This window comes from Ovis canadensis, chromosome 16 (genome assembly GCF_042477335.2).
Source record: "Ovis canadensis isolate MfBH-ARS-UI-01 breed Bighorn chromosome 16, ARS-UI_OviCan_v2, whole genome shotgun sequence".
In the NCBI taxonomy this organism is placed as follows: domain Eukaryota; kingdom Metazoa; phylum Chordata; class Mammalia; order Artiodactyla; family Bovidae; genus Ovis; species Ovis canadensis.
In genome coordinates, this window is record NC_091260.1 from 32,108,804 (window position 1) to 32,136,035 (window position 27,232).

Sequence of the window (27,232 nt, forward strand, 5' to 3'; positions counted from 1 at the left end):
GCTGCATGATGAGTACCTGAGGTTCATGATCGTGTTTTCTCTGCCTTTGTGTATTTGTGAAACTTTCTGTAACAAGTATTTAAATGTAAACAAATAGATAAATACTTCAGGTTAGAACTGCACAAGATTGGAATTGCACATTGTTTCTTCAGAAACGTTACGGTTTTTTGCTGTGTCTTCTTTTATGTCCTTCACACTGCTATAGTTAAATTGGATAACCAGCAGGGACCTACTGTATAGTGCACGGTACTCTGCTATGGCAGAGTTCTGTGGCAGCCTGGATGGGAGGGGAGTTTGGGAGAGAAGGGATGCATGTATATGTATGGCTGAGGCCCGTCACTGTTCACCTGAAACTATCACAACATTGTTTGTAATCAGCTATATCTCACTACAAAACAAAAAAGTTTTTAAAAAAAGAAAGTTGTATATGTTTTTTCTCCACATATCCCCTGTACCTTTGTAAATGAACATGCGAAAAAAAATCCCTAAAATCATAGTGTCTAGTTTCATAGGCTATTGTTGTTTTGCAGTATTATACTTCCAGTTGTTGGTATATAGGAAAACAACTGGTATATAGGATTTGTAGCCAACCCACCTTACTAGCTGGCTTCCTGCTGGCTCAGATGGCAAAGAATTCACCTGCAATGCAAGAGACCCAAGTTCGATCCGTGGTTCAGGATGATCCTCTGGAGAAGGGAATGGCAATCCACTCCACTATTCTTGCCTGGAGAATTCCATGGACAGACAAGCCTGGTGGGCCACAGTCTACTGAACAATTAACACACAACTAATACACTTACTGAACATTTTTTTTAAGTTTCTTTTTTAACAAGTTTAATTTGGAGGGAGTCTTTCAAATAAAGAGTTCTATGATTTTCACATAATTAGAGATTTGCCTCCCTTTTTGCCGATATTTATGACTCTCTTCTATTAGACTTACTAATTAGCACTTTAAAGATATTGTTAACTAAATATGTTAACAGTGAGTGTCCACCTGCTTCTGACATCAGTGGGAATGTCTCCAGCCTTCATCAAGCAAGGCATTAGCTATTTGAGACTAAAATTACTGATTCAATGAACAGGTAACTACAGAGCAACACAATACAGAGTGAATTCAAAAACTAGATTATTATTTTCAAAACAATGGTCCCTATCACATTTACTGTACATTCACTGTAAACAAACCATAGATTCCTAAGAGTGATAAATATGAGGATGATGTACCTTAGTGAGAGTTTACTATGTGTTGTCACTGTTTCCAGTACTTAACCTCTGTGCATTCTACATTCCTTCCAATAATGTTTTGAAGCAAGATATCCTAGTTCTAGTTTACAAACAGAAAAACAGAGATACAGAGAGGACAGGTAACTTGCCCAAAGTCATACAGAAAGTAGCAGAGTCAGGATAGTTTGGTTTGAATAGGTGAATAGCCAATAATAATTATTTTATAGTTAATAATAATTATTAAGTTTTTAAGGATCTGAAATATTGTAATAGTGAGTAATATTCAATGTAAGTGATAAGAGCTTCCCTAGTAGCTCGGCTGGTAAAGAATCTGTCTGCAATGCAGGAGATCCTGGTTTGATTCCTGGGTCAGGAAGATCCCCAGGAGATGGGTGAGGCTACCCACTCCAGTATTCTTGGGCTTCCCTGGTGGCTCAGATGGTAAAGAATCCAGCTGCAATGTGGGAGACCTGGGTTCGATCCCTGGGTTGGGAAGATCCCCTGGAGGAGGGCATGGCAACCCACTCCAGTATTCTTGCCTGAAGAATCCATGGGCAGAGGAGCCTAGCAAGCTATAGTCCATGGGGTGGCAAAGAGTCAGACATGATTAAGCACAGCACATAAGTGATAAACCAGTTCTTCTCCCCCTTCCCCCCCCTCCCCCATCCCACCACTGCAAAAAAAGTTTCTTAAAAATTCTGTCTAGGGACTTCCCTGGTCCTCCAGTGATTAGGACTCAGTGCTTTCACTGCTGAGGGCCTTGGTTCAATCCCTGGCCTGGGAACTAAGATCTTGCAGGCTTCAAGATGTGGCACGCACACACAAAAATTCTGTCTAATGTAGTGGCTTAAGGGCTCGGAGTCCCTAGTAATATTTAAGAATAGGATGGTTAGTTATAGTATCTCTGTTATGGTACAGTGAACTATGGTGTGATAAACCATAGTATGAGATTATGAGCTGGAAACCTGAAGAGCCTTTTAACTCCAAGTTTCTTTTCCTTGGTTATTTAGATATCAGACATTAAATTTTGTTTTATTTTGCAGTTTATACACTTTGGCTTACATTACTCCTTCAGTGAATTAGAGAGATTTTTAAAGATAGAACTCCAGCTTCCCAGATATCATTGCTCTTTAAGAAAATTGAGCCAATAAACCACATCCTTAGAAAAGAAACAGCCATTTTCCTTTTTCTTGGCTAAGAAATTCATCTATTAGCAAAATAATCTTTACAAGTTTTTTCTGTTATGTAGCTCCATCCTTTATCACCGTTATAAATGCAGAGGGAACAGAATCTAATTTCGGGTGCCAGATGGGTACCACATGAATAGTGATGATTCAGCACAGGCTTCAATTAGAGCAACCAAGCTCTGAGCAAACTATTGGGTATAATCATGGGGATCATGGTGAACTGAGGGGCATTTTCTTCCATGCGTCAGGCTTCTCTGCTTGTCCTTTCTCTATACTCAGAGGCTTTCAAATTTGTGAAACACTTGGAAGCTGCTAACAGTTGAGAGTGGGTGCTTGCAATTAACTTCTTGTCAGTAAAAGTGATAGGGTTCATTTTGAAACTCATTGATGAGTAGTTAAAGAAGTAAAGTACTTAAAGAAGTAAACAGCAGAAAAGTTCAAAGCCCTGGATATAAGGCTCGAAATGCTCGTTTGACCCTGCAGAAGGCCATGGAAGAGCTTAGCAACTAAAGATGAAATCTTGTGCCGCTCTTGAGTGTAAGAACGAGCTCCTCTCAGTGTGACTGCAGAATAATAATCCTGGAAAGAGTCCATTTTTAATGAAACAGTTTTACAACATCAGTAAAGTCTGAGCCTCCTAAAAAAAAACTGGTGTTTTCTTCCTCAATGTAAAGAACAAACAAATTAAAATGAAGCTAACACTGAAGGAACACCTCCTCTGATCCAGCTATAGTGTTTGGTATGTGCTGACCTATCAGCCCCTCATTTTAATCTACACTCTACCCCTGCAGTGTGGGTTTTATTTATATTGACCATAAGCTTGATATCCCAATGGGTTAAACAGAGTCCTCAAGGCCAAATATTAGGAAATGACCAAAACATAATTTGCATCCAAGTATGACTAATTCCAAAATTCTTAGTGTTGCACTAATTTGTTTTGCTCTTTTCCTTTTCATCTCTGAATAAATATCTATTTTATTTAGATTTTAAAAATTGAAGTATATAGTTGATCTATAATATATAAATTTTAGGTACACACAGTAATTCAATATTTTTGTAGATTATACCCTATACAAAGTTTTTTTTTTTTATCAAATATTGCCTATATTGCCTGTGCTGTATATTCCATGCTTGTATCTTATTTCCTTTGTACCTAATAGTCTGTACCTCTTAGTCTGCTTCTCCTATCTTGCCCCTCACCTCTTCCCTCTCCCAACTGGTGACTACTAGTTTGTTCTCTGTATTTGTGACTCTATTCTGTTATATTCATTTGTTTTACATTTTGCATATAAATTCTGCATGTGAATGGAACCATATAGTATTTACCTTTGACTTATTTCACTAAGCATACCCTACAGGTCCATCAGTGTTGTTGTAAATGGCATAGTTTTATTCTTTTTCATGACTGAGTAATACTCGTGTGTGTGTGTGTGTGTGTGTGTGTGTATGTGGCACATCTTTTTTATTCATTTATCTGTTGATGGACACTTAGGTTGCTTCCATATCTTGTATATTGTAAATAATGCTGCTGAGAACATTGGAGTGCATGTCTCTCTTGAAGATATATATATATACACCCAGGAATACATACATACATACATATATATATATATATATATATATATATATATATATATATATATACACACACACACACACACCCAGGAATACATATATACCCAGGAATACAGTTGCTGGATCATATGGTAGTTTTATTTTTAATTTTTTGAGGAATCTCCATATTGTTTTCCAAGTGGCTGTACCAGTTTTCATTCCCACCAACAGTGCAGGAGGGTTTCCATTTCTCCATATCCTCAACAACACTTGCTATTTCTTTTCTCTTTGATAACAGCCATTCTAACAGGTAGGAGGTGATATCTAATGGTGGTTTTCATTTTCATTTCTCTGATAATTAGTGACGTTGAACATCTTTTCACATGCCTGTTGGCCAACTGTATGTCTTCTTTGGAAAATGTCTATTCAGATCTGTTTCCTAATTTTTAACCAGGTTGTGTGTTTTTTTGATATTGAGTTGTATGAGCTTCTTATGTATTTTGGATATTAGCCCCTTATCAGGTGTATCATTTGTAGATATGTTCTCCCATTCAGTAAGTTGCCTTTTTGTTTTCTAATGCATATTTTTCTTCTTTCAGTAATATCTTAAAATTCCTTCTTTTGAAATGAAGTGAGCTAAAGTTCTCTTCGTAAGAATGAAAATTGCTTGAAAAAAAAATTGGCACTCTACTGAAGGGTTGATTTGATTCTATCTCCTACAAATGATCCTGAATATGAAAGAGACAGAAAATGTTGAAAATGACTCTCTTGGCAGAAGAGTATTATCATCTCTGCCTTAATAGATCTTAACTTTGTTGTTTATAACCTTTAATGCCCACAATAAAATGATAGAACAGAGAAACTTTTGGAGAGAAAAATTCCAAGTTTATTGTCTAGCTTCTTTTCATTTCAACATTAAAAAACACTACTCTTTATTGTTGATTAAATATTTGTTTGTTCCTTGGCTCCAGCTAACATTGAGAAGCTGGAGTTGAGAAGCATACAGTTTTCACTGTCTGCATGTTAATGACCCCACAATAGTGGGCTCATTCCCTCGAAGATGATAATGGGTTGTCACTTTGTAAGGGCCAGAGAACCTATTGGTTTAGGGTTTTTACTCCTAGTCATTGATTTCTTATTTATATTAACTTCCTTGTTTATTCCTTATGTTTATTTTAGTTAACATCAAACTTTTTCATTTTGTGTCTTGTTTATCTTTTGTTTATAAAATCTGCAGGCAGTGAGTCCTTGGATAGCAATTGATAATCAGGGAGAAATGATAGCTTGAGAAGACTGAATTACAGGGTGCTAGGATAAAAATTGTTTTTAATGAAGCCTCATTAGAAAACTTTCATACACCTGCTTTTAGTCAAATCTGTGTGATGTTCTGCCAACTACCCCAGTCTCTTTTTATTTTATTTTATTTTCTTCAAATTCTAATTGTATCCCCTGTAATCTAAACCAATAGTATTACTAAGTCTTAAAATAATTCAGTTGTAATTTGTCTTAGGGCTTCCCTTGTGGTTCAGCTGGTAAAGAGCTGAATGCAGCTGAATTGCAATGCAGGAGACCCTGATTCAATTCCTGGGTTGGGCAGATCTGCTGGAGAGGGATAGGCTACCCACTCCAGTTTTCTTGGGCTTCCCTTGATGCTCAGCTGATAAAGAATCTACCGTAATGCAGGAGACCTGGGATCGATCCCTGGGTTGGGAAGAACATGGAGGAGACCTCTGAGTGGTCCACTGGAGAAGGAAATGGCAAGCCACTGGAGTATTCTTGCCTTGAGAACACCATGAACAGTGTGAAACAGCAGGAATATATGACCCTGAAAGATGAACTCCTCAGGTAGGTAGGTGCCCAATATGCCACTGGAGAATAGTGGAGAAATAACTCCAGAAAGAATGAAGAGACAGAGCCAAAGTGAAAACAGTGCCCAGTTGTGGATGTGACTGGTGATGGAAGTAAAGTCCCATGCTGTAAAGAACAATATTGCATAGGAACCTTGATTCATAGATCCATGAATCAAGGCAGATTGGAAGTGGTCAAATAGGAGATGGCAAGAGTGAACACTGACATTTCAGGAATCAGTCAACTAAAATGGACTGGAATGAATGAATTTAATTCAGATGACCATTATGTCTATTACTGTAGGCAAGAATCCCTTAGAAGAGATGGAGTAGACCTCATAGTCAACAAAAGAGCCCAAAACGCAGTACTTGGGTACAATCTCAAAAACTAGAGGATGATCTCTGTTCATTCAATATCACAAGTAATCCAAGTCTATGCCCCAACCAGTAATGCTGATGAAGCTGAAATTGAATGGTTCTATGAAGACCTACAAGACCTTCTAGAACTAACACCCAAAAAAGATGTCCTTTTCATCATAGGGGACTGGAATGCAAAAGTAGGAAGTCAAGAGATACCTGGAGTAACAGCCAAATTTGGCCTTGGAGTACAAAATGAAGCAGGGCAAAGGCTAATAGAGTTTTGCCAAGAGAATACGCTGGTCATAGCAAACAGCTTCTTCTAAAAACACAAGAGGACTCTACATATGGACATCACCAGATGGTCAATAATGAAATCAGGTTGATTAATTCTTTGCAAACAAAGATGGAGAAGCTCTATACAGTCAGCAAAAATAAGAGAGCTGGGAGCTGACTGTGGCTCAGATAATGAACTCCTAGCAACATAATGCTTAAAATTCTCCAAGCCAGGCTTCAACAGTACATGAACTGTGAACTTCAGATGTTTAAGTGGGATTTAGAAAAGGCGGAGAAACCAGAGATCATAGAAAAAGCAAGAGAATTACAGAAAAACATCTATTTCTGCTTTATTGATTATGCCAAATCCTTTGACTGTGTAGAGCAAAACAAACTGTGGAAAATTCTTCAAGAGATGCTAATATGAGACCACCTTACCTGCCTGCTGAGAAATGTGTATGCAGGTCAAGAAGTAACAGAACTGGACACGGACATGGTTCCAAATTCGTAAAGGAGTACGTCAAGGCTGTATATTGTCACCTTGCTTATTTAACTTATCTGAAGAGTACATCATGCGAAATGCCAGGCTGGATGAAGCACAAGCTGGAATAAGATTGCTGGGAGAAATATCAATAACCTCAGATACGCAGATGACACCACCCTTATGGCAGAAAGAGAAGAGAAACTAAAAGCCTCTCCATGAAAGTGAAAGAGTGAAAAAGCTGGCTTAAAACTCAACATTCAAAAGACTAAAATCATGGGATCCAGTCCCATCATTTCCCATCCATGGCAGATAAATGTATAAACAATGGAAACAGTGACAGAATCTATTTTCTTGGGCTCCAAAATCACTGCAGATGGTGACTGCAGCCATGAAGTTTAAGACGCTTGCTCCTTGGAAGCAAAGCTATAACCAACCTGGACACCATATTAAAAAGCAGAGACCTTACCTTGCTGACAAAGTTCTGTCTAGTCAAAGCTATGGTTTTTCTATTAGTCATGTATGGATGTGAGAATTGGACTATAAAGAAAGCTGAGCACCAAAGAATTGATGCTTTTAAACTGTGGTGTTGGAGAAGACTCTTGATAGTCCCTTGGACTGCAATCCTAAAGGAAATCAGTCTTGAATGTTCTTTGGAAGAACTGATGCTGCAGCTGAAACTCCAACACTTTGGCCACCTGATGCGAAGAACTAACTCATTGGAAAAGACCTTGATGCTGTGAAAGATTGAAGGCAGGCTGAGAAGGGGACAACAGAGGATGAGATGGTTGGATGGCATCACTGACTTGATGCACGTGAGTTTGAGCAAGCTCTGGGAGTTGGTCGTGGACAGGGAAGCCTGGTGTGCTGCAGACCATGGGTCACATAAGTCAGACACGGCTGAGCAACTGAACTGAACTGACCGAATTTTTCTTGAGGGAATTGTTCATGGTGTAGATTTTGCAGGAAAATAAAAGGTAGGATTCATAGCTAAATGAATGAAAACAACTGAGGAATAAAGTGGTGTGTTGGTTTTAGAAGAAACTTCTGATAGTGTCTGGTGATGGTGGTTTAGTGGCTAAGTCGTGTCCGACTCTTGCAACCCCATGGACTATAGCCTGCCAGGCTCCTCTGTCCGTGGGATTTTCTAGGCCAGAATATTGAAGTGGATTGCCATTTCCTTCTCCAGGGGATCTTCCTGACCCAGGAATTGAACCCGGGTCTCCTGCATTGCAGGCAGATTCTTTACCGACTGAGCTATGAGAGAAGCATACTGGTAGTGTCTGGCTCATTATAACTTAGAGATGTGAGTTCTATTTCTAAATCTCCGATTTGGAAAGCTATACATAATAGAATTCACAATCGATGTGGATAGTCTGTTCTCCCTCTCCCCAGCTCTCTTTCTCTCTTTCATGTGTCTTTCTGTCCATCCATCCATCAATCCATCCATCCATCATCTACATAATGTGTTTCTTGTTTTAACTAGAGAGATGGAATTGTTCATATGTTAGAGTTGAGCTGATCTCGCGATGGAAAGTACTGACTATGATTTGGAACGCGTGATTTGCATATTGTAGTCTGTGCATATATCCCATAGCCTTCCATGATAATGCCATTCAAATGCTTCTCAAATTTAAAAGTACTCAAGTGGTAGACTTTTACTTTACCCTGATATGAGGCAGGAAAGTATTGAAAAAACAAAAGGCCTCAGTGCTCCAGTGAACTCCACCTTCTTTTGTAGGTAGTGAGCTGCTTAAACCAGAGATTTTGTGAAGATGTCTTGCAGTCATTTTGTTTTCCCTCATGAAGACTCATGGGGTTTTGTCTTGAGGCTCTCAATGGATCTGTTATAATTTAGCTGACAATGACACATCCCAGAGGCTCTTTCCCTCCTGGCCTCAGGCCAGCAGACTATGCACGATGCTGTCCTGTGATTCACACGACGAAACTGCTCTAGTCACCTCCCACCGCCCAGGTCTGGAAGGGCACCATAATGAGGCAATGGGAAGGATATAGTTAGAAAAGTTGTTGAAAAGAAGATTCTGTTGTAACTTTCCTACTGCAGTAGGAAGCTAAAACAAGAATTAGGTGGTATTCTCAACTAACAGACCCTACATTTGTGAGAAATGAATTGGAAAGTCCCTGGCCTTGGATTTAGAGTGAAGCATGGTGTTTTAGGGAGCAGCAGTTATTTCAGGTGGGGGAAAGGCTGCACCCATGGAATCCTAGAAAGAGGTCATTTATCTGCTGCCAAGCAACTCAGTTGAACTATTTTGAAATACTGGTCAAGGGAAGTGTTGAAAGAATAGGTATTTTGGCATTTCTGTACCCTTGGAAGTGAAGCATTGAGCTACCTTAGGAGCCAAATGATGTCCTTCATTTTGCAAAACATCAATTATTTTACAGTAAATTTGTGCTGAAATCAAAAGTGGCTTCTGTTCTCTTACATGAGTGCGATTATCTATAAATCATTTGAGGGATATTTACAGAACATGTCCTGGGTGTAGAGTCCCATAGCTGCCTTTTCTGCTGAGAAAGGTCTAACCAGACATGCAAAAAGATGAAAGGAACTGCTTGGCCTGAATTGCACATTCCTTTCTCTCTGCTTGGGGAAAAACATCAGGATATGAAGTGGTATTTGAATAACTTAGAGTGTTCATAAGAGCAGAATAACTGGGAAGACTTTGAAGCCATGAGGCAGATGAATCACTTTCTGCCTCCTCTGGGTCCCACACCAGCTATTCTGAGCCTCTGTCAGAGCACGTATTGTGTTGTGCTATTTGTCTCTCTCCCCCTCTAGTCTGTGAGCTTCTTGTGGAGAGTGATTTTTTATCACATTTATCTTTGCATCCCTAGACCATAGACAGTTGATTGCATACCACAACTGTCTAGTCAATGTCTGGTGAATGGAGAGGAGGGACTGCTGTTATTGTTTTGGGGAAAAGAAGGCAATAGAATGATGGATTTGGATTTGGATAAAGTACACAGGAAAGTATTTTTTAGTATAGAGACAAAATGTGCTTTCCTTCTCATAATTCTAGTCAAGGGAAGCAGTTCAATTTGGCAGAAATCAGTGAAAAAAAAAATATGAGTGTATGTTATGTGGTGATCACATATACAAGCACGAAATGTTTTTTTACCCTCAAGGTTCATAGAGTTCAGAATGGCAGTGTCAGTGAGACACAGATCATTGCAGTATAATTTGGCAAATATGCATTTGGGGTGTGCAGAAGACATGGAAAGTGGAAGGGAGAGGCCTGGGTCCAAGTTGGCAGTGGGGGTGGGGCTAGAAATAATGAGAAAATCAGGAAACTCTTCCAGGAGGAGATGACATTTCAATTGAGTCTTGAAACAGGAGTAGTCAGGCAAAGAAGGAAGGAAATGGATATATAGGGAAGAGGAAAAGAAAAAAACAAAACAGAACACAAGGGCACAGAGGTGGGAAACAGCACAGAGTGTGTGGGGAACCACAGTGGCTCAGTATAACCAATGAGTGAAATATGATGCATGGAGGGATGAGCAGGTAATGGTGATGACAAGAAAGCATATTACAAGGTACCTGAAATGGTGCAGGTAAAACTCTGAGAGAGTTTTCAGAGCAGTGGTGGGAAACATGCAAAGAGAGGGTAGAACTGTGAAATTTTTGCCAGGTGCATGGCAGGGTACAACCACTGATTGAGCGTGGGTGACCAGGAGTGGGAGAGGCTCAGGATTTTGGCTGCTGTGGCTGGGTGGATGGTGATGCCATTATCTGAGAGGAAGAGGATGGAAGAAGAAACATATTTGGGAGTGAAGAAAGAAAAAAGGTTGAGTTCATTCACGGACGTGTTGTATTTGAGATGCTTGTGGATCTTCCAAGTAGAATCATCTGGCATGCTTTCAAATGCATAAATTTGAAAGCTCAGTTATGAAAGCTCAGAGAGCTCGGGGTATGAGATAGGATCATACTGTATATACAACTTTAATCTTGCTCTTTTCATTTAACATTATAGCAGGGGAATTTTCTCATGTAATTAAAATCTCTTGTGAAAATCTGTTTTTAACTGCATAGTACATCATGAGGTTTCTCATATTTTGTTTAGCTATTCCATTATTATTGAACATCTAAATTGTTCCCAAATTTTTGTCATTGTAATTAGCATTGTTGAGAATGCTTTTGCATATAAAGTACTTTCCATATTTCATGTTATTCCTGAATTACTATGTCAAAATATACAACACCATTATAGATTTTGGTACTTTATTATCAAATTCCTTTCCAAAGACTTATATCATTTTGAAACTGATAAGCACTATATGAATTGCATATTTTATCACATATATCATTATCAGAGTTTGTAAGCAAGATAAGCAAAAACCTTGAGATTTTAATTTTCATCTCTTCATTAAATACTGAGGTTGAATATTTTCCACATTTTGATACATTTTTATTTCCAATTTACACTGGTTATTAATTAAAATGCTCATGTTTTTCTTATGGATTTATACTTTTATTTTAAAAATATATTTTGTTAAGCAGTTGCTGAATATTCAACACTATGTTCAACATTATAAAAAGGGCAAAAGGAAAAATAATGAATTTCTCTCAACTTTTAGAATTTGTATCTTATAAAAATATAACTTTCAGTGCAGAAAAGGCATTAAAATGTACTTTATTCAACCCCCAGTTGAGAGAGGAAAAACTAAACCTATAAACAATTAGTGAAATAAATGAAAGATAGTATATTATTTTATGGTGCAATGAAGACCTTATTGTCAGTATTCAGAGAAAGCAGAAAATTACGTGACATGGTGCTGCAGGACAAATTGTCATTAGAAGGAAAAACTTAAGCTGGATGTTGAAGAATAGAAGGATTTAGAAAGGTTGGTGAACAGAAGAATACTGAGGATGTACATGTAGGGATAGCAGACAGAAATCCACGTGGCTCAGGTGTTAGAGCGATTAGACCGTTCAGATGAGGGTTGATGGTTCATTTTGTGAATAGAGTATGGGACAAGGTCAGATTAAAGATGTGAATACATACCACCTGGCTCCTCTGGTTCAATGGAGAGGTCCATGCAGAGGTAACTGAAGGGGTCCACCCTCCAGAGCAGGAGTTATGACCTTGTAATACAGGCCATCCTTGTGTGATAAGTAAATTGCTCTGACTCCAGCAAGAACCAAATTGTTGAGCTTTGCTGGGCACGCTGAGAGAGGCCAGTGGGTTGGCGTATAGAGCGGGTTTTAAGAGAACCCCAAACCAAGCCAGATTCCTCAGCTGGGCAGAACCCTGGACACAATGCAGAGGCCTCAGTCTAACCTCTACCTTGTCCAAGGAGGTAGCTCTGTGATCTTAGGCAGATCAAGTTCACTCTTATACCTCAGTTTCCTCATTACACTGTGAACTCTATTTCTAGATTTTAGATTCTACAGCTTCTAACAGGCACTCAGAAACAAACAGCCTTCACAGGCTACCCTAGAAAAAAAGGATGTATAAATAAGAAACCACTATGGTAACTTTTAAATCTGAACCAAGAAGCTATCCTTTGTCTTAATTCACCACTTTGGAAAGTAGAAGTTTACTTTCTTCCTTTGTCTCTACTACAGACTTAGCAGAGGGACACTGAGGCAGACGTCTAATTTACCCACCATATGTGTGGAAAGTGCCAATTAGCAGGCACTTGTGACCTGTATGCAGGTCAGGAAGCAACAGTTAGAACTGGACAGGGAACAACAGACTGGTTCCAAATAGGAAAAGGAGTACGTCAAGGCTGTATATTGTCACCCTGCTTATTTAACTTATATGCAGTGTACATCATGAGAAATGCTGGGTTGGAGGAAGCACAAGCTGGAATCAAGATTGCCAGGAGAAATATCAGTAGCCTCAGACATGCAGATGATACCACTCTTATAGCAGAAAGTGAAGAGGAACTAAAAAGCCTCTTGATGAAAGTGAAAGAGGAGAGTGAAAAAGTTGGCTTAAAGCTCAACATTCAGAAAACGAAGATCATGGCATCTGGTCCCATCACTTCATGGCACATAGATGGGGAAACAGTGGAAACAGTGTCAGACTGTATTTTTTGGGGCTCCAAAATCACTGCAGATGGTGATTGCAGCCATGAAATTAAAAGACGCTTACTCCTCGGAAGGAAAGTTATTACCAACCTAGATGGCATGTTGAAAAGCAGAGACATTACTTTGCCAACAAAGGTCCGTCTAGTCAAGGCTACGGTTTTTCCAGTGGTCATGTATGGATGTGAGAGTTGGACTGTGAAGAAAGCTGAGTGCCGAAGAATTGATGTTTTTGAACTGTGGTGTTGGAGAAGACTCTTGAGAGTCCCTTGGACTGCAAGGAGACCCAACCAGTCCATCCTAAAGGAAATCAGTCCTGGGTGTTCATTGGAAGGACTGATGCTAAAGCTGAAACTCCAATACTTTGGCCACCTCACGCGAAGAGTTGACTCATTGGAAAAGACGCTGATGCTGGGAGGGATTGGGGGCAGGAGAAGAAGGGGAAGACAGAGGATGAGATGGCTGGATGGCATCACCAACTCAATGGAAATAAGTTTGAGTGAACTCCGGGAGCTGGTGATAGACAGGGAGGCCTGGCGTGCTGCGATTCATGGGGTCGCAAAGAGTCGGACACGATTGAGCAACCGAACTGACCTACTGAACTGACTAGCACATATGAAAAAGTGAAAGTGAAAGTGAATTAGCCCAGTTGTGTCTGACTCTTTGCGACCCCGTGGACTGTAGCCTATCAGGCTCCTCCCTCCATGGGATTCTCCAGGCAATAATGCTGGAGTGGGTTGTCATTTCCTTCCCCAGGGGATCTTCCCAACCCAGGGATCGAACCCGGGTCTCCCGCATTGCAGGCAGACGTTTTTGTTTGTTTTTTTTTTTTTTTAGATAAACACCACATTCAGAAGAGTGTTTATTTTCAGTGAAGAACACATGAGAAGGGTACATAGCAAAATTCACTGTGTCCATTCTACCCACTTCAGTCAGTATTGGGTACACACATGTTTTCTGTATTATTCATATTTTTTTTTGGCTGAAAGTTTTTTGTATGGAAGTTTTTTGATTACTGATTCAATTTTCCTACAAATTACAGATGTGCTCAAGATTCTCTGAGTCGCACATATGAGACGCTCAATAAATACATATTTTAAATTAATACATTTCAGCGGCTTTATAATTCAGCAGTCAAAACATATTTACTATCATGCAAAAGAAAAAAAATGTTAATTCCAAGGGAGGTAAATGAAGAATGAAAAAAATTCCTCTGAAGCATATAAAATACTTTTAATAGCCTCTCTAATATTTGCGAATAGTTAAAACCCCTTTCCCCTCATATTTAGAATGCATTGGCACATTTGTTGTTTAAATGAATAGAATTGATTGACATTTGCAGGGAACTTTATAGTTTCCAGAAAACTTTCTCAGATATTATCAAATTCACCCCAGGCTACCTGACAAAGTAGGTTGTGGAAATACTGTTATTTTTACAGAGAAGCTAATAACTGGTAGAAGAAAAAAGTAAGGGATTTTCCTAACACTGTCCAGTTCATATATATGACACTGATACAAGCGGAACCTCTTTCTTCCGACACCCAGGTGAGAAGGCTCACAGGTGAGGTGTTTCCACTCTGTAAATTCTCAGTCTCCAGGAAAGAACTTGTCTTAACTCCCTTTCCTTGCATCAAAGCAGCAAAATTTATCCTGGTACTCCAGCTCAGATTCCATCTCTGAATGTGCCGACACCCACTATCTGACTTAGCTATTCTCTTCATTTTTATTTTCTAAAGTGTGTTTTCTGCTGGAGCTGACTCTTCTTTCTCCCTAATTAACTTTTATGTGAAAACTCCTCTAGTGATGAAATCGCCTGTGTGTCTCCCCTAAGCTGATTGGCGTTTTACTGCACCTGAAGGGAGAAAGCGTTTCTGCTGCCTCACTGCATTATCTTTGCTGAGGGAGGAATTTATAGGAGCTAAGATAACTGCCTTGCTGAGAGGAGATTTATTTTTATCAAACATTTTTTGGTTTTGGCTCAGTTTTGATGCTTGCAGAGGTTTCTACTTGTTGAAAATTAAAATTCATTGCTTCATTTGTGTCATTTTTTAGATTCTACATCTAAGTGATATCATATATTTAGAAAACAGAAATAGACCCATAGACGTAGAAAACAAACTTATGGCTATCAAAGGGGAAAGCAGGGGGAGAGGGATAAGTTAGGAGTTTGGGATTAACAGATACACACTATTATATATAAAATAAACAGCAGGAGCCTAATTATAGCACAGGGAACTATATTCAGTATCTTGTAATAGCCTATAATGGAAAAAAAAAATCTAAAAAAGAACACATACATCTCTATCTACCTATCTGTCTGTCTGTATTATAACAGAATCACTTCGCTGTATACCTGAAGTTAATATAACATTGTAAATCAACTATAAAGAAAGTGGACATGTTAGTGACTCAGTCGTGTCTGACAGTGACCCCATGGACTGCCAGGCTCCTCTGTCCATGGAATTCTCCAGGCAAGAATACTTGAGAAGATTGCCATTTCCTCCTCCAGGGGATCTTCCCCACCTAGGGATCGAACCCAGGTCTCCTGCATTGCAGGCAGATTCTTTCCTATGTGAGCCAATCAAGTATGTGCTGTGTGCTCAGTTTTGTCTGACTCTTTGCGACCCCATGGACTGTAGCCCACCAGGCTCCTCTGTCCATGGGAGTCTCCAGGCAAGAATACTGGAGTGGGTTGCCATTTCCTTCTCCAAATCAACTATACTTCAATTTTTTAAAAAATGCATTGATCCATGATTTTTGGCAGCAAAGCAATATATTAGGATAGACAAAAAATTGGACATTGGAGTTGGATGAATCAGGTTTGAATCCTGGTTCTGCTGCTATTTCCTTGGCAACCTACTTCTTGAAGCTGATTTTTTTATCTTCTTTGTGGTGGGGATAATAACAATATCTACCTCAAGAGTTGTTGGAAGGATTAAAGATAAACGATAGATGTTTTTCTTCTGCTGAGATGAGATGGCAGAAAAGTGCCATCCTCTTCATAGACTGCAGATCAGATCTGTGTGGAGCAGCTTCCCTGTCCCCTCAGCTACATCCTCCTCCCTGCCCCACCCTAGGAGTCACTTTCTGCAATAGGCTGCCAATGAGGTGTAGGCAGCAGCTTTCTCTGCCCTCTGGCTTCCTTGCATTTGGCTGGTGGGGAGTCCCAGCAGGAGATCAGAAGGGTAGAGGAGAGTGTAATCAAATTTATTCCCTTATCTCTTGCCCTTCAGAGTCACCTGAGGCTAGCTATATTCCAGACAATAACCTTCCTTCTCAAGGCAGCCCACTCTCTGACAGGTTATTGCCTGGGAATACTGACCCATCCCTCTCCTTGTCCCTGTAGCCTGGGGTGGTAAAAACTCCATTACAGCTAGCTCTGCTTACTTCACCATCCTTTATGGACTTCTCTGTCCTACTCAAATCTTTTAAAACAGACTCTTTACGTAACCCTCCTTAAATGATCCTAGTATAAGTGTGTTCTGTTTACTCCTGGGACATGAACTGGTATGATATTCGTTACTGCTTAATTGATAGTATATTTGCCTAAGACTCTTTTATTTGAAGGATTTTAGACTTTTAAGGGAAAAATGTTGTGGTTGCTTGCTATTTGATATTAAGAGGAAAAAAGGTAGTAATGATGGATGATGACGGTGGTGGTGGTTAGAGCCTAGCATTGTCTCCTAGACACTACTTTATACACATTAGTTCATCTAAACTCAAACACAGGCGAATATAATTATAGCCCTTTTTCAGATATGAAAAAAACTCAAGAGAGGTTCAGTAACTTACCTCAACCTGCACAGAATTCCACTGGAGAGGTGAATTCTAACCTCTTTGGTGTCAAGGTTCATACTCTTTTATAAGACCATATTGCCTCCTTAGATATGCAGACTGAGAAAGGTCATGGACTCTACAGTCAGTATTCAATTAAATCCCTTTGCCTATTCAGATTTCTACAGGTTCTAAATTCCTAAGGGAAAGTATCTCTTAATGATGGTCTTTAAATATGTCAAGGCAAATTTGCTAAAAACCTGATTAATTCAGCAAGCCTTTATCAGATCAAATCCTTCTTTTTTAAAAATTTGACTGATTAGTTAATTTAAAACCACTGAGTCACTAGTCCACTGGGGCAATTATTCCATGGTTACCCTTAAGGGTATTCATTAAATACTGAATGAATAATTCAATATTTTGAATGAGTTTTTCTCTGATACAGTGTGTAAGCCTCCCAAAGAATTTTACTGATTTTTTTCCTCCTATGTATGAAATATTTAGTTCACAGTTTATATTATTTATCTTCACTTCTTAAATTGATCTAGTGGATAACATAATTTCATATTTTCTGAGCACTCAGGAAATGTTTAGCATTATAACTAAGCAATGAACGTGACTAAATTCCCAGAGGTATAGTAGCTGAGAACTTAGCATTTGTGGGTCCTTTCCACCTTCTAACCCCAACTCCCTTAAAAAAATCCATTCACATTCAAAGTGACCATATTTATTCTAACAACTCACATTTGATTGCACTTTTTTTTTTTCCCTCTAATCTCAGGCAAGCATTTTAATCAACCCTAGAAAAAGACTTTTTTTCCTTGGTGCCTTTTGGGTCCCCAAGTTGTATCTAGGTATATTCTTGAGCAATAATAAATGCTATTTCTCTGATTCTGGCTCCAATGTACTGTTGTGGGGTCTCTGGCCTCCTTAAAAACATCTCCCTTTTATTTTCATAAATTTTGAGGTGTGACTCACATGTGTCCAAACAAATCTTTGAGCCTTGAGAGAGCGCTACTGTAGGTAGTCAAGTGAAGGAACCTGTCCGCTGGTGTGGGGTTGGCTGGGTTCTGCTGCTGCTGCGAGCTGGCCTCCGCCCAGAGGCCCACATAGACTGTGCACCCTGGAGTCCTCTCTCCTTTCGTTTTATATGTTTTTTTTAAAGCACATATGGTTTTTTGTTTTGATTATTTTTTGAATGTATAATTCACACTATACCACCCTTTGATATTTTTTAGCCATTTGAGCAAAACAAACTCCTTCAGACCTTGCTCACTGTTACTCTTTTCATTCACCCTCAGACATAAGTCTTCTGAGAAGCTTAGAACAAATCTAAGTGATAGAACTACATGCTGTGGTTAGAATCAGTCTATACCTATAATGTCAGAGTTCTTGTGGTTTGGTCAGGACTGTCTGCCTCATCCTCTTTCACTTAGGGGAGCTTCTTTCCCGAAAGGCACTTCAGCCTACATACCAATACACCCTATGAGCTTCTAAGCTATGTCCAGATATAGCTGAATGTCAGAAAGGGAACACAATGCATTTAACTATTCTCTTTGCTCTTTCTTCAAAGCTCAAAACGCAGAATCATCTTCTTAGTGGAAGTGAAGAGTAGGCAATGTGGCTATCATATCTTTCTTGTGGCAGCTGCTGTAGAATATTCTTAAGATAATAGTTGCTGCTTGACTAGGTAAACAATTTCTCTCAAGCATTCCTTGGAACCTCTTTAAATTGAATTCACTAATTCACTGTAGAGCCACTGGGATGTCTTCCATGTACTGTAGATTATTGCTAGTGAAACAAGAGGCCATGATGCCGTGGTCAGAGGGCTTTCAGATGCGGGTAAGATTCCAGCAGTGAACAAAGCTACTTTAGCGATCCCTAGCAGGAAAATTGAGGAGTCCCTAGCTGTACCAGCCAGAATCAGGACATACGCAAGTCAGTATGCATCTTCATTTCATACGTGTAACTTTAGGTTGTGACTACCATACCTATTTTTTTTTCAGCCACTAGAAATGTAGACGTAAATATTTAATGAAAAGCAGATGGTGCCTGAAATCTCTCACTTACATTTAACAAAAGCTGTTTTGGAAATGTTGCTTGTGTGTACTTTTACGGCTTAGACACGGCACCATTTTAGCCTGTTTTGATGAATAATTGAAGAATTACTGTCCCACTCTAAGAGAGCATTTCAAAGTGCATGTGTAACTCATATACTTGATTAAACATTTCCTTGCCTTTCTCTTCAGAATGCCAATTGGCTTTTGAGTGGATAATTGTTGCAGTGAGAGCAGTGACATTGGAAACAACTATTGCCTGTTTGAATTACTTAAAGCACCACCATGAAAAGAAATACCTGTGATTTGCTTTCCCGGAGCAAAAGTGTAAGTACCTTTTGTTTTCATTTATTTTCTAAAACTGTGTACCCACAACTTTTTGCTGTTTTCTTTTGGATTTTAATACTGTGCTTTCATGATCAGACTCGTGAGAAACCCTTGGTTGACTTTCAGTTCTCTAATAGTACATAGCTTATTAACAAATGAAGACTTGTTTGTCTCAGTGGCCTGGTTGACATTTGATGGGAATTCTCTTTCAGCCAGTTTATATGCCTTACCATTCATTTGTATATGCCCACTGGCAAGATATTGGACACCCTGATTTTTAGAAGTATGCATAAAATATAAAAAGTTGAAACTGAAGAAATTTATGTCTTGAATAGCAAACTTCCCAGGCAAGTCCAAAAGGGTAAATTGAACTTACATTACAGGGTACTTCAATCAATCACATTCTGCAAGTTCATGTACTTGATGAAAAATGTGAACACTTAATCAGTGGGTCATCACTTCCATGAGTTTTCTACCCTGGAGTATGTCTCTAATCTCTCTCCTCCTTTAATTTTTTGTTTTGTTTTTGATGGAGATTGTCTTATTCACTTAGTGTTCTCAAGGTACCAAATTAGTGATAATTTTTAGATTTCTACTAGTTTATGAAAGAAAGCATGAGGAAACAGAGCAACTCAAAGAAAGCTACACAAGGCAAGGATGAAAGTGGACTGTTAATTTCCATCAGGCAAACTCTAAGAACATATCCCTTTGTTCATTTACCCATGGGGGAAAAAGGCATCCAAACAGATGTAGTTATGACGTAGGAACATTCATTTGAAGGCATCAGAAAAACCACAAATGCAAACACATTTCTTAGTACAGAATGCTTTTGTGTTACAACCAGTGATTCTTGGTGATGGCCCAAGGCCATCGTTAATTCTTTCTATAGAATTAATTACCATCCAGCTTTTAAGGGTGAGCGATGCAGGAATAATGGAGAAGCAAGTATAGTGCCCAGTAGGGTTTTTAAAAACAAATAAGGATGTACCCAGAAGTGTGCCTGTTTTTGGACTGAGTAGTAACTTTGTTTAATAACCAACAAAGGAAATTCAACAAACTCTGAGGGAATGTCCAGATTCCTTTTTTTATTTTGGTGTTCACATCTATGGATTATTATGTAAAATCAAGGGCCGTGGCATGGAGCCTGGAATTCCTTCTATTATCACACATTTTCTCATTGAGATAGAAGGTGACCTGCATACAAATTACCAAACTGCAAAAACATCTTCCTGTTACTGAGTTTTTCTTAAGTTAAATTTGAAAGCAATCCATTCACATAGTACTTCTTTCTTTTATTAAATTTCAGAGACATGCTACATGAAGAAAATGCATAAAGGCCAAAGAGAATATTTTGGATAATTTAAAATTTATTGTTAAACATTTCCCTGTTCTTGGAGGAAAATATTCTAAAAGCAAATGATTAATTGAACCGTGACTTTAATGAACTCTGAGTACTTAATGATGCTAGGAGATTTCCTATTTATATTTGCTTAATGCAAAAATTTTCATCTTGGTGGAAAGGCTCATGCTTCCAAGATTAAGAGAATCTGAGTTGCCTACATTTGTCCAAATGTGAACAGTAGAGCTCTCATTTCACTGCTTCTTAGCTTCTTGAAAACCCACTGGCATAAAGAAAGTGCTTCCACTTAATTAAATGACTCTGAGCAAGAGACTAGTGTTATCAGAGAAAAGAGCCAGACTCTTTGCCTAGTAAAAACTTGTCCCTTTAGAATTTTTAAAGTTTAGTTTGCACTGGCTTAAGAATGTCATGCCTGCTTCTTAAGTCTTTGCCATAACAGGGTTCAAAATTGTACACTTAGATATCTCCCATTTTTGGTGAGGAAGTTTTAAAGAATTAATTTGACTTTGGATCCGAGAATGTTTTTCTTTGGCATTATGACATTTGAAAATAAAAGGGAATGTTCTAAGTGTTGAAAATGGCCTCTGCTCCTCTCTGCATCTCTGTGTGTATCTTGTATCTGTCATTGTGAAAACCTAAGGTGCACGAAATGGGAGGGAATAAAAGACCATCTTTATTTATGACAGTCACCTGATTTGTTCTTGAGCACTTAAAGCAGTGTTCATATTTTTCTCCTCTCTTTGAAGACCTGGTGCAGTGTCCATTTTAATGGTGAATGCTCTGAATTCTTCGTTTATTTGGAAGGGATGCATTAAAAATGTTAAATATAAGAATATAAGCAAACCACTTTAACTAACATTTTGCTAGTTTGGGAGGATAATTTATAGTAGTAGTAGATACAAAAGGGAGGAACTGAACATTGGACAGTGCAAAAGTGAGACATGATCCCAGTGGCTATGACAAGGAGAAGATTCTCCTACAAGTTTTGTGGTATGAGGGACTTATCTCTTTTTAAAGTTTTCAAGCCATCCCTTATTGGAATGGCATTTTATTTTTGCAAATATAATTAAAGTTCTTATATGACTGCTTTGAGTTTTATCCCTCTTAGGGTGCTTAAGGCCACATTTTCCCCCAGGTTTTGGTTCTTTGTCCATATATCAAGGGCATAGCTCAGATTTCTCTGTGTTGTTAACCTCAGGAAGTGTCTTTGTCATCTGTTGAATCTAGGGACAATCCTTGCTTGTCTGACTTTTGCTTTAATGGGACTGAACAAGTGACACTTACATGGTAATTACAGAATTTTACATTTTAGTGTAAAACCATTCTATCTCAAAATAATGATTGGAAAAGTGAGGCTTAGTGAGTTATTATTCTCTTATAAGTTTCACAGCAGGAAAATCCCACGTAGAAAAAAGGTTTAATTTTTACTTACTATTCTGAATTGTAATAGATCAACGGATGTCTCTTTAAAACAGGCCTTCTCCTGCCTCAATATGTTTACATGGTGCCTTTTAATTTACTCTGGAGCAGCATTTAGTTGTAGACATCTAGGATTTTTTTCTCCTGCTACCTGCAAAGCATAGCAATTTAGGACAGAAAGAGAATAGTTAACAGAGTCCAGTTGAGTTCAGTTGCTCAGTCGTGTCCGACTCTTTGCGACCCCATGAACCGCAGCATGCCAGGCCTCCCTGTCCAACACAAACTCCCAGAGCCCACACAAACCCATGTCCACTGAGTCGGTGATGCCATCCAACCATCTCATCCTCTGTCGTCCCCTTCTCCTACCTTCAATCTTTCCCAGCATCAGGGTCTTTTCAAATGAGTCAGCTCGTTGCATCAGGTGGCCAAAGTATTGCAGTTTCAGCTTCAACATCAGTCCCTCCAATGAACACCCAGGACTGATTTCCTTTAGGATGGACTGGTTGGATCTCCTTGTAGTCCAAGGGACTCTCAAGAGTCTTCTCCAACACCACAGTTCAAAAGCATCAATTCTTCGGCACTCAGCTTTCTTCACAGTCCAACTCTCACATCCATACATGACCACTGGAAAAACCATAGCCTTGACCAGATGGACCTTTGTTGGCAAAGTAATGTCTCTGCTTTTTACTATGCTATCTAGGTTGGTCATAACTTTCCTTCCAAGGAGTAAGAGTCTTTTAATTTCATGGCTGCAATCACCATCTGCAGTGATTTTGGAGCCCCCCAAAATAAAGTCAGCCACTGTTTCCACTGTTTCCCCATCGATTTCCCATGAAGTGATGGGGTCAGATGCCATGATCTTAGTTTTAGAATATGTTAGAAAATTTTATAAAGATGCTTATAGTAACAACTCTGTTTTCATTTTTTTTTGGATATAAATTTATTTATTTTAATTGAAGGTTAATTACTTTACAATATTGTATTGGTTTTGCTGTACATCAACATGAATCTGCCACAGGTATACACGTGTTCCCCATCCTGAACCCCCTTCCCTTCTCCCTCCCCGTACCATCCCTCTGGGTCGTCCCAGTGCACCAGCTTTGCTACAGTAGTCAAGACTATACCCCACCCCATTAGTGACCTGAGTTAACTCTATTGACTCTTTTAATCCATTGGTTCCGAAAGGAAAGGAGCCATTTACAGTGACCCCAGCATCAGTTCTGTGATTCAAGTTTTCCTTGACATTTCTCCAATGAAATATTAGTACAGTATGACTCTCCTCAGGTTAAAAATTTAACACTTGAAGCTTGTAGTTCTGTTGAAAATTATCTTTAAAGTAGTAGATTTACTAGTCTTTGCTTTCAGAATAATAATCATTGTTTCCAAATGTTAGGTTCCGGCATTTTTCAATATGAATATACTTTCACTGATCTAGCTTTTTATTGTCTCTCGAGTACAAGGGAGCTAATGTGATAAAGTACAGCAATCTCCAAAGTGGGCTTCAAAAGGAATATATAAGTATTTATATTTATACTTGCTTTTTAATGTCATCTGTTTTCAAAATCAATATAGTTTAGAGATCACTGGTATGGTGAAAAGAAAATAGTTGTTGAGTTCAGAGATGTGGAATCAATCCCCAGATCCACTGATGCTTAAAGATCTGATTATTAGGAGATTACTTAATTTTTTTGAGCCTTAGTGTCTGTATCTGTAAGTTAGAAAAAAAATCATACTGAGGTGAAATCACGTAATAGTTGTTTGATAAATTCTATGTCGAGGTTTGCAGATGCTTTTTTGTAGCTATAGGGCAGAAATGGATCAAATGGAAATGCTTGGAAATGAAGCCAGTTCCTCTCATGAAAGGGGTTCAAGTATAGCTTCCAAGACCAGTTAGGCAATACCTATATCATGTTAAAGATTCAGGCATAAAATGGGTGGTTATACTAGGTGAGAGTTCTATTTCCTATCAGTTACATGGATTCTGGTCATGTTGTACCCATTCATAAACTGAATTGAAAATCAGTTCCCAAGTAAATTCCCAAGAATTGGGGCGAAGAGTATATTATCAGCTCAGGCTGCCATCACAAAATACTGTGGACTGGGTGGCTTAAACAAGAGAATTTTATTTCTCACAGTTTTGGAGGCTGAAGTCTAGGATCAAGGAGCTGGCTAATTTGGTTCCTAGTGAGAGCTTTCTTCCTGGCCTTCTCACTGTGTCCTCACATGAGAGGAAGAGGGAGCAAGCTCTCTGGTGTCTCTCCTTATAAGTGTACTAATCCTATCATTAGGACCCCACCTCATAACCTTATCTAATCCTAATTACTCCCAAAGGCCACACCTCCAATATCATTACATTGGTAGTTAGGATTTCAAATATGAAATTTGGAGGGCACAGCATTTAGTCCATAACAATGAGTTTGGTTTATTATTTCTTTGTTTATTTTTTAATTTTTAAGGGATGATTTTAATAAGTCACTGTTATATTTATGCCTAAAGATTCGCAACCGATATTCTAGAGTCCACATGTTCTCTCAACTAGACAACACTGAAAATTATGCAGTTAACATGTTTTTCTTCATTTCCTATTTTCTAGATTTTATGTTGTGGGTACTCAGTGATGATTTCTGAGGTTCTAATCAGTAATTCATAGATCTTAGGGGATAATTTTAATTTTACTCAAAAATATATTTCCTCCCTTTACTATTTCCATTTTGCTTATTTTATATTTTTTGTTCTCAATATCCAATCCAGTAACATAAATCTCCAAAGTCCCTTCTCCTTCCAGTGGGCTTACCATTTGACCTAACATTTTAGAGGTTTGTAAATTTCAGACCTGATTATCTGAGCCCCGGTTCTATTAATGCCTCTGCCATTATACTCACCAGAAGTAAAAAGTAAAGATACAGATGAGGGGAGAGGCACATAGAAATTCCTATAGTGATAGTGCATTTTTAAGTTATTTTTTTGGAAAACTCTGAAGTACATTTCCTTATAATATCTCTACTGGCATTCTCTGAACTTATGAATTTTTATAAATCTTTTCACCTAGAGAATGAACTGGATATATATTTTTCTTCATTAATCAACTCTCTTATGTATTAAATTATAATATATCTTATAGTAATTTACATTAAGTGCTCAATTTCCTAGTACCCTGAATCATTTTCTTCTTACCAGTTTGGAGAGATTCACAGTATCTTATGCTCAACTGGATTGATTGGTTTCTTGATGAAACTGTCCTCTGACTTAGGATTCTTTTAGATGCTCCACACTTGAATAAAATTATCACTCACCAGATGTCTTTTAATTGACATTCCCTATATTTTTGATAGAATTGTTGTGTTTGTTCAAAACTGAAAACAAATCCTGTGCTGCTGTTTGGAGAGCACAGAGTATCTAGGAACTACTTAGCATCTGAATTTAAAGCCCTTAGAAATGGGCTTCCCAGTTTGGATACCAGGAGCCAGGAGCCCACTTGATGAAATATGTCCAGAGGCTTCCTAGATCATTTCTTTTTTTTTTAAAATTTTTATTTTTACTTTATTTTACTTTACAATACTGTATTGGTTTTGTCATACATTGACATGAATCCACCATGGGTGTACATGCATTACCAAACATGAACCTCCCTCCCACCTCCCTCCCCATAACATCTCTCTGGGTCATCCCCGTACACCAGCCCCAAGCATGCTGTATCCTGCATTGGACATGGACTGGCGATTCGTTTCTTACATGATAGTATACATGTTTCAATGCCATTCTTCCAAATCGTCCCACCCTCTCCCTCTCCCTCTGAGTCCAAAAGTCCGCTCTACACATCTGTGTCTTTTTTGCTGTCTTGCATACAGGGTCATCATTGCCATCTTTCTTTCTCTTGTCGCAAAAGACTTCAGATGTCCAACAATTGTACATCAAAGTTATCTTTTACTTAAAAAAAAATTTTTTTTCCAGCTGTGTTTTTGCACTGCTGAATTTTGGGAGGCAACTGCTCTTTTAATGGCCCTAACTGCACTCAATATGCCAGCAAATTTGGAAAACTCAGCAGTGGCCACAGGACTGGAAAAGGTCAGTTTTCATTCCAATCCCAAAGAAAGGCAATGCCAAAGAATGCTCAAACTACCACACAATTGCACTCATCTCACATGCTAGTAAAGTAATGCTCAAAATTCTCTAACCTAGGCTTCAGCAATATGTGAACCGTGAACTTCCAGATGTTCAATCTGGTTTTAGAAAAGGCAGAGGAACCAGAGATCAAATTGCCAACATCCGCTGGATCATGGAATGAGCAAGAGAGTTCCAGAAAAACATCTATTTCTGCTTTATTGACTATGCCAAAGCCTTTGACTGTGTGAATCACAATAAACTGTGGAAAATTCTGAAAGAGATGGGAATACCAGACCTCCTGACCTGCCTCTTGAGAAATCTGTATGCAGGTCAGGAAGCAACAGTTAGAACTGGACATGGAACAACAGACTGGTTCCAAATAGGAAAAGGAGTATGTCAAGGCTGTATATTGTTACTCTGCTTATTTAACTTATATGCAGAGTACATCATGAGAAATGCTGGACTGGAAGAAACGCAAGCTGGAATCAAGATTGCTTGGAGAAATATCAATAACCTCAGATATGCAGATGATACCACCCTTATGGCAGAAAGTGAAGAGAAACTAAAAAGCCTCTTGATGAAAGTGAAAGTGGAGAGTGAAAAAGTTGGCTTAAAGCTCAACATTCAGAAAACGAAGATCATGGCATCTGGTCCCATCACTTAATGGGAAATAGATGGGGAAACAGTGGAAACAGTGTCAGACTTTATTTTTTTGGGCTCCACAATCACTGCAGATGGTGATTGCAGCCATGAAATTAAAAGACGCTTACTCCATGGAAGAAAGGTTATGACCAACCTAGATAGTATATTCAAAAGCAGAGACATTACTTTGGCGACTAAAGTCCGTCTAGTCAAGGCTATGGTTTTTCCTGTGGTCATGTATGGATGTGAGAGTTGGACTGTGAAGAAGGCTGAGCGCCAAAGAATTGATGCTTTTGAACTGTGTGGTGTTGGAGAAGACTCTTGAGAGTCCCTTGGACTGCAAGGAGATCCAACCAGTCCATTCTGAAGGAGATCAGCCCTGGGTGTTTTTTGGAAGGAATGATGCTAATGCTGAAACTCCAGTACTTTGGACACCTCATGTGAAGAGTTGACTCATTGGAAAAGACTTTGATGCTGGGAGGGAATGTGGGCAGGAGGAGAAGGGGACGACAGAGGATGAGATGGCTGGATGGCATCACTGACTTGATGGATGTGAGTCTGAGTGAACTCC

The 27,232-nt window shown here is 38.8% G+C and overlaps 1 protein-coding gene across 4 annotated transcripts in view; it reads left to right on the plus strand.

The window, feature by feature from the left end:
• PDE4D (phosphodiesterase 4D) overlaps positions 1 to 27,232 on the plus strand; it is a 1,583,646-nt gene that overhangs the window by 307,468 nt on the left and 1,248,946 nt on the right. For all 4 annotated transcript variants that reach the window (XM_069556482.1, XM_069556479.1, XM_069556480.1 and 1 more), the window contains one exon: positions 19,002 to 19,136. In XM_069556482.1, coding sequence (XP_069412583.1) covers positions 19,095 to 19,136 — 42 coding nt within the window. In that variant the 5' untranslated portion in view covers positions 19,002 to 19,094. The remainder of the gene's footprint in view (positions 1 to 19,001; positions 19,137 to 27,232) is intronic.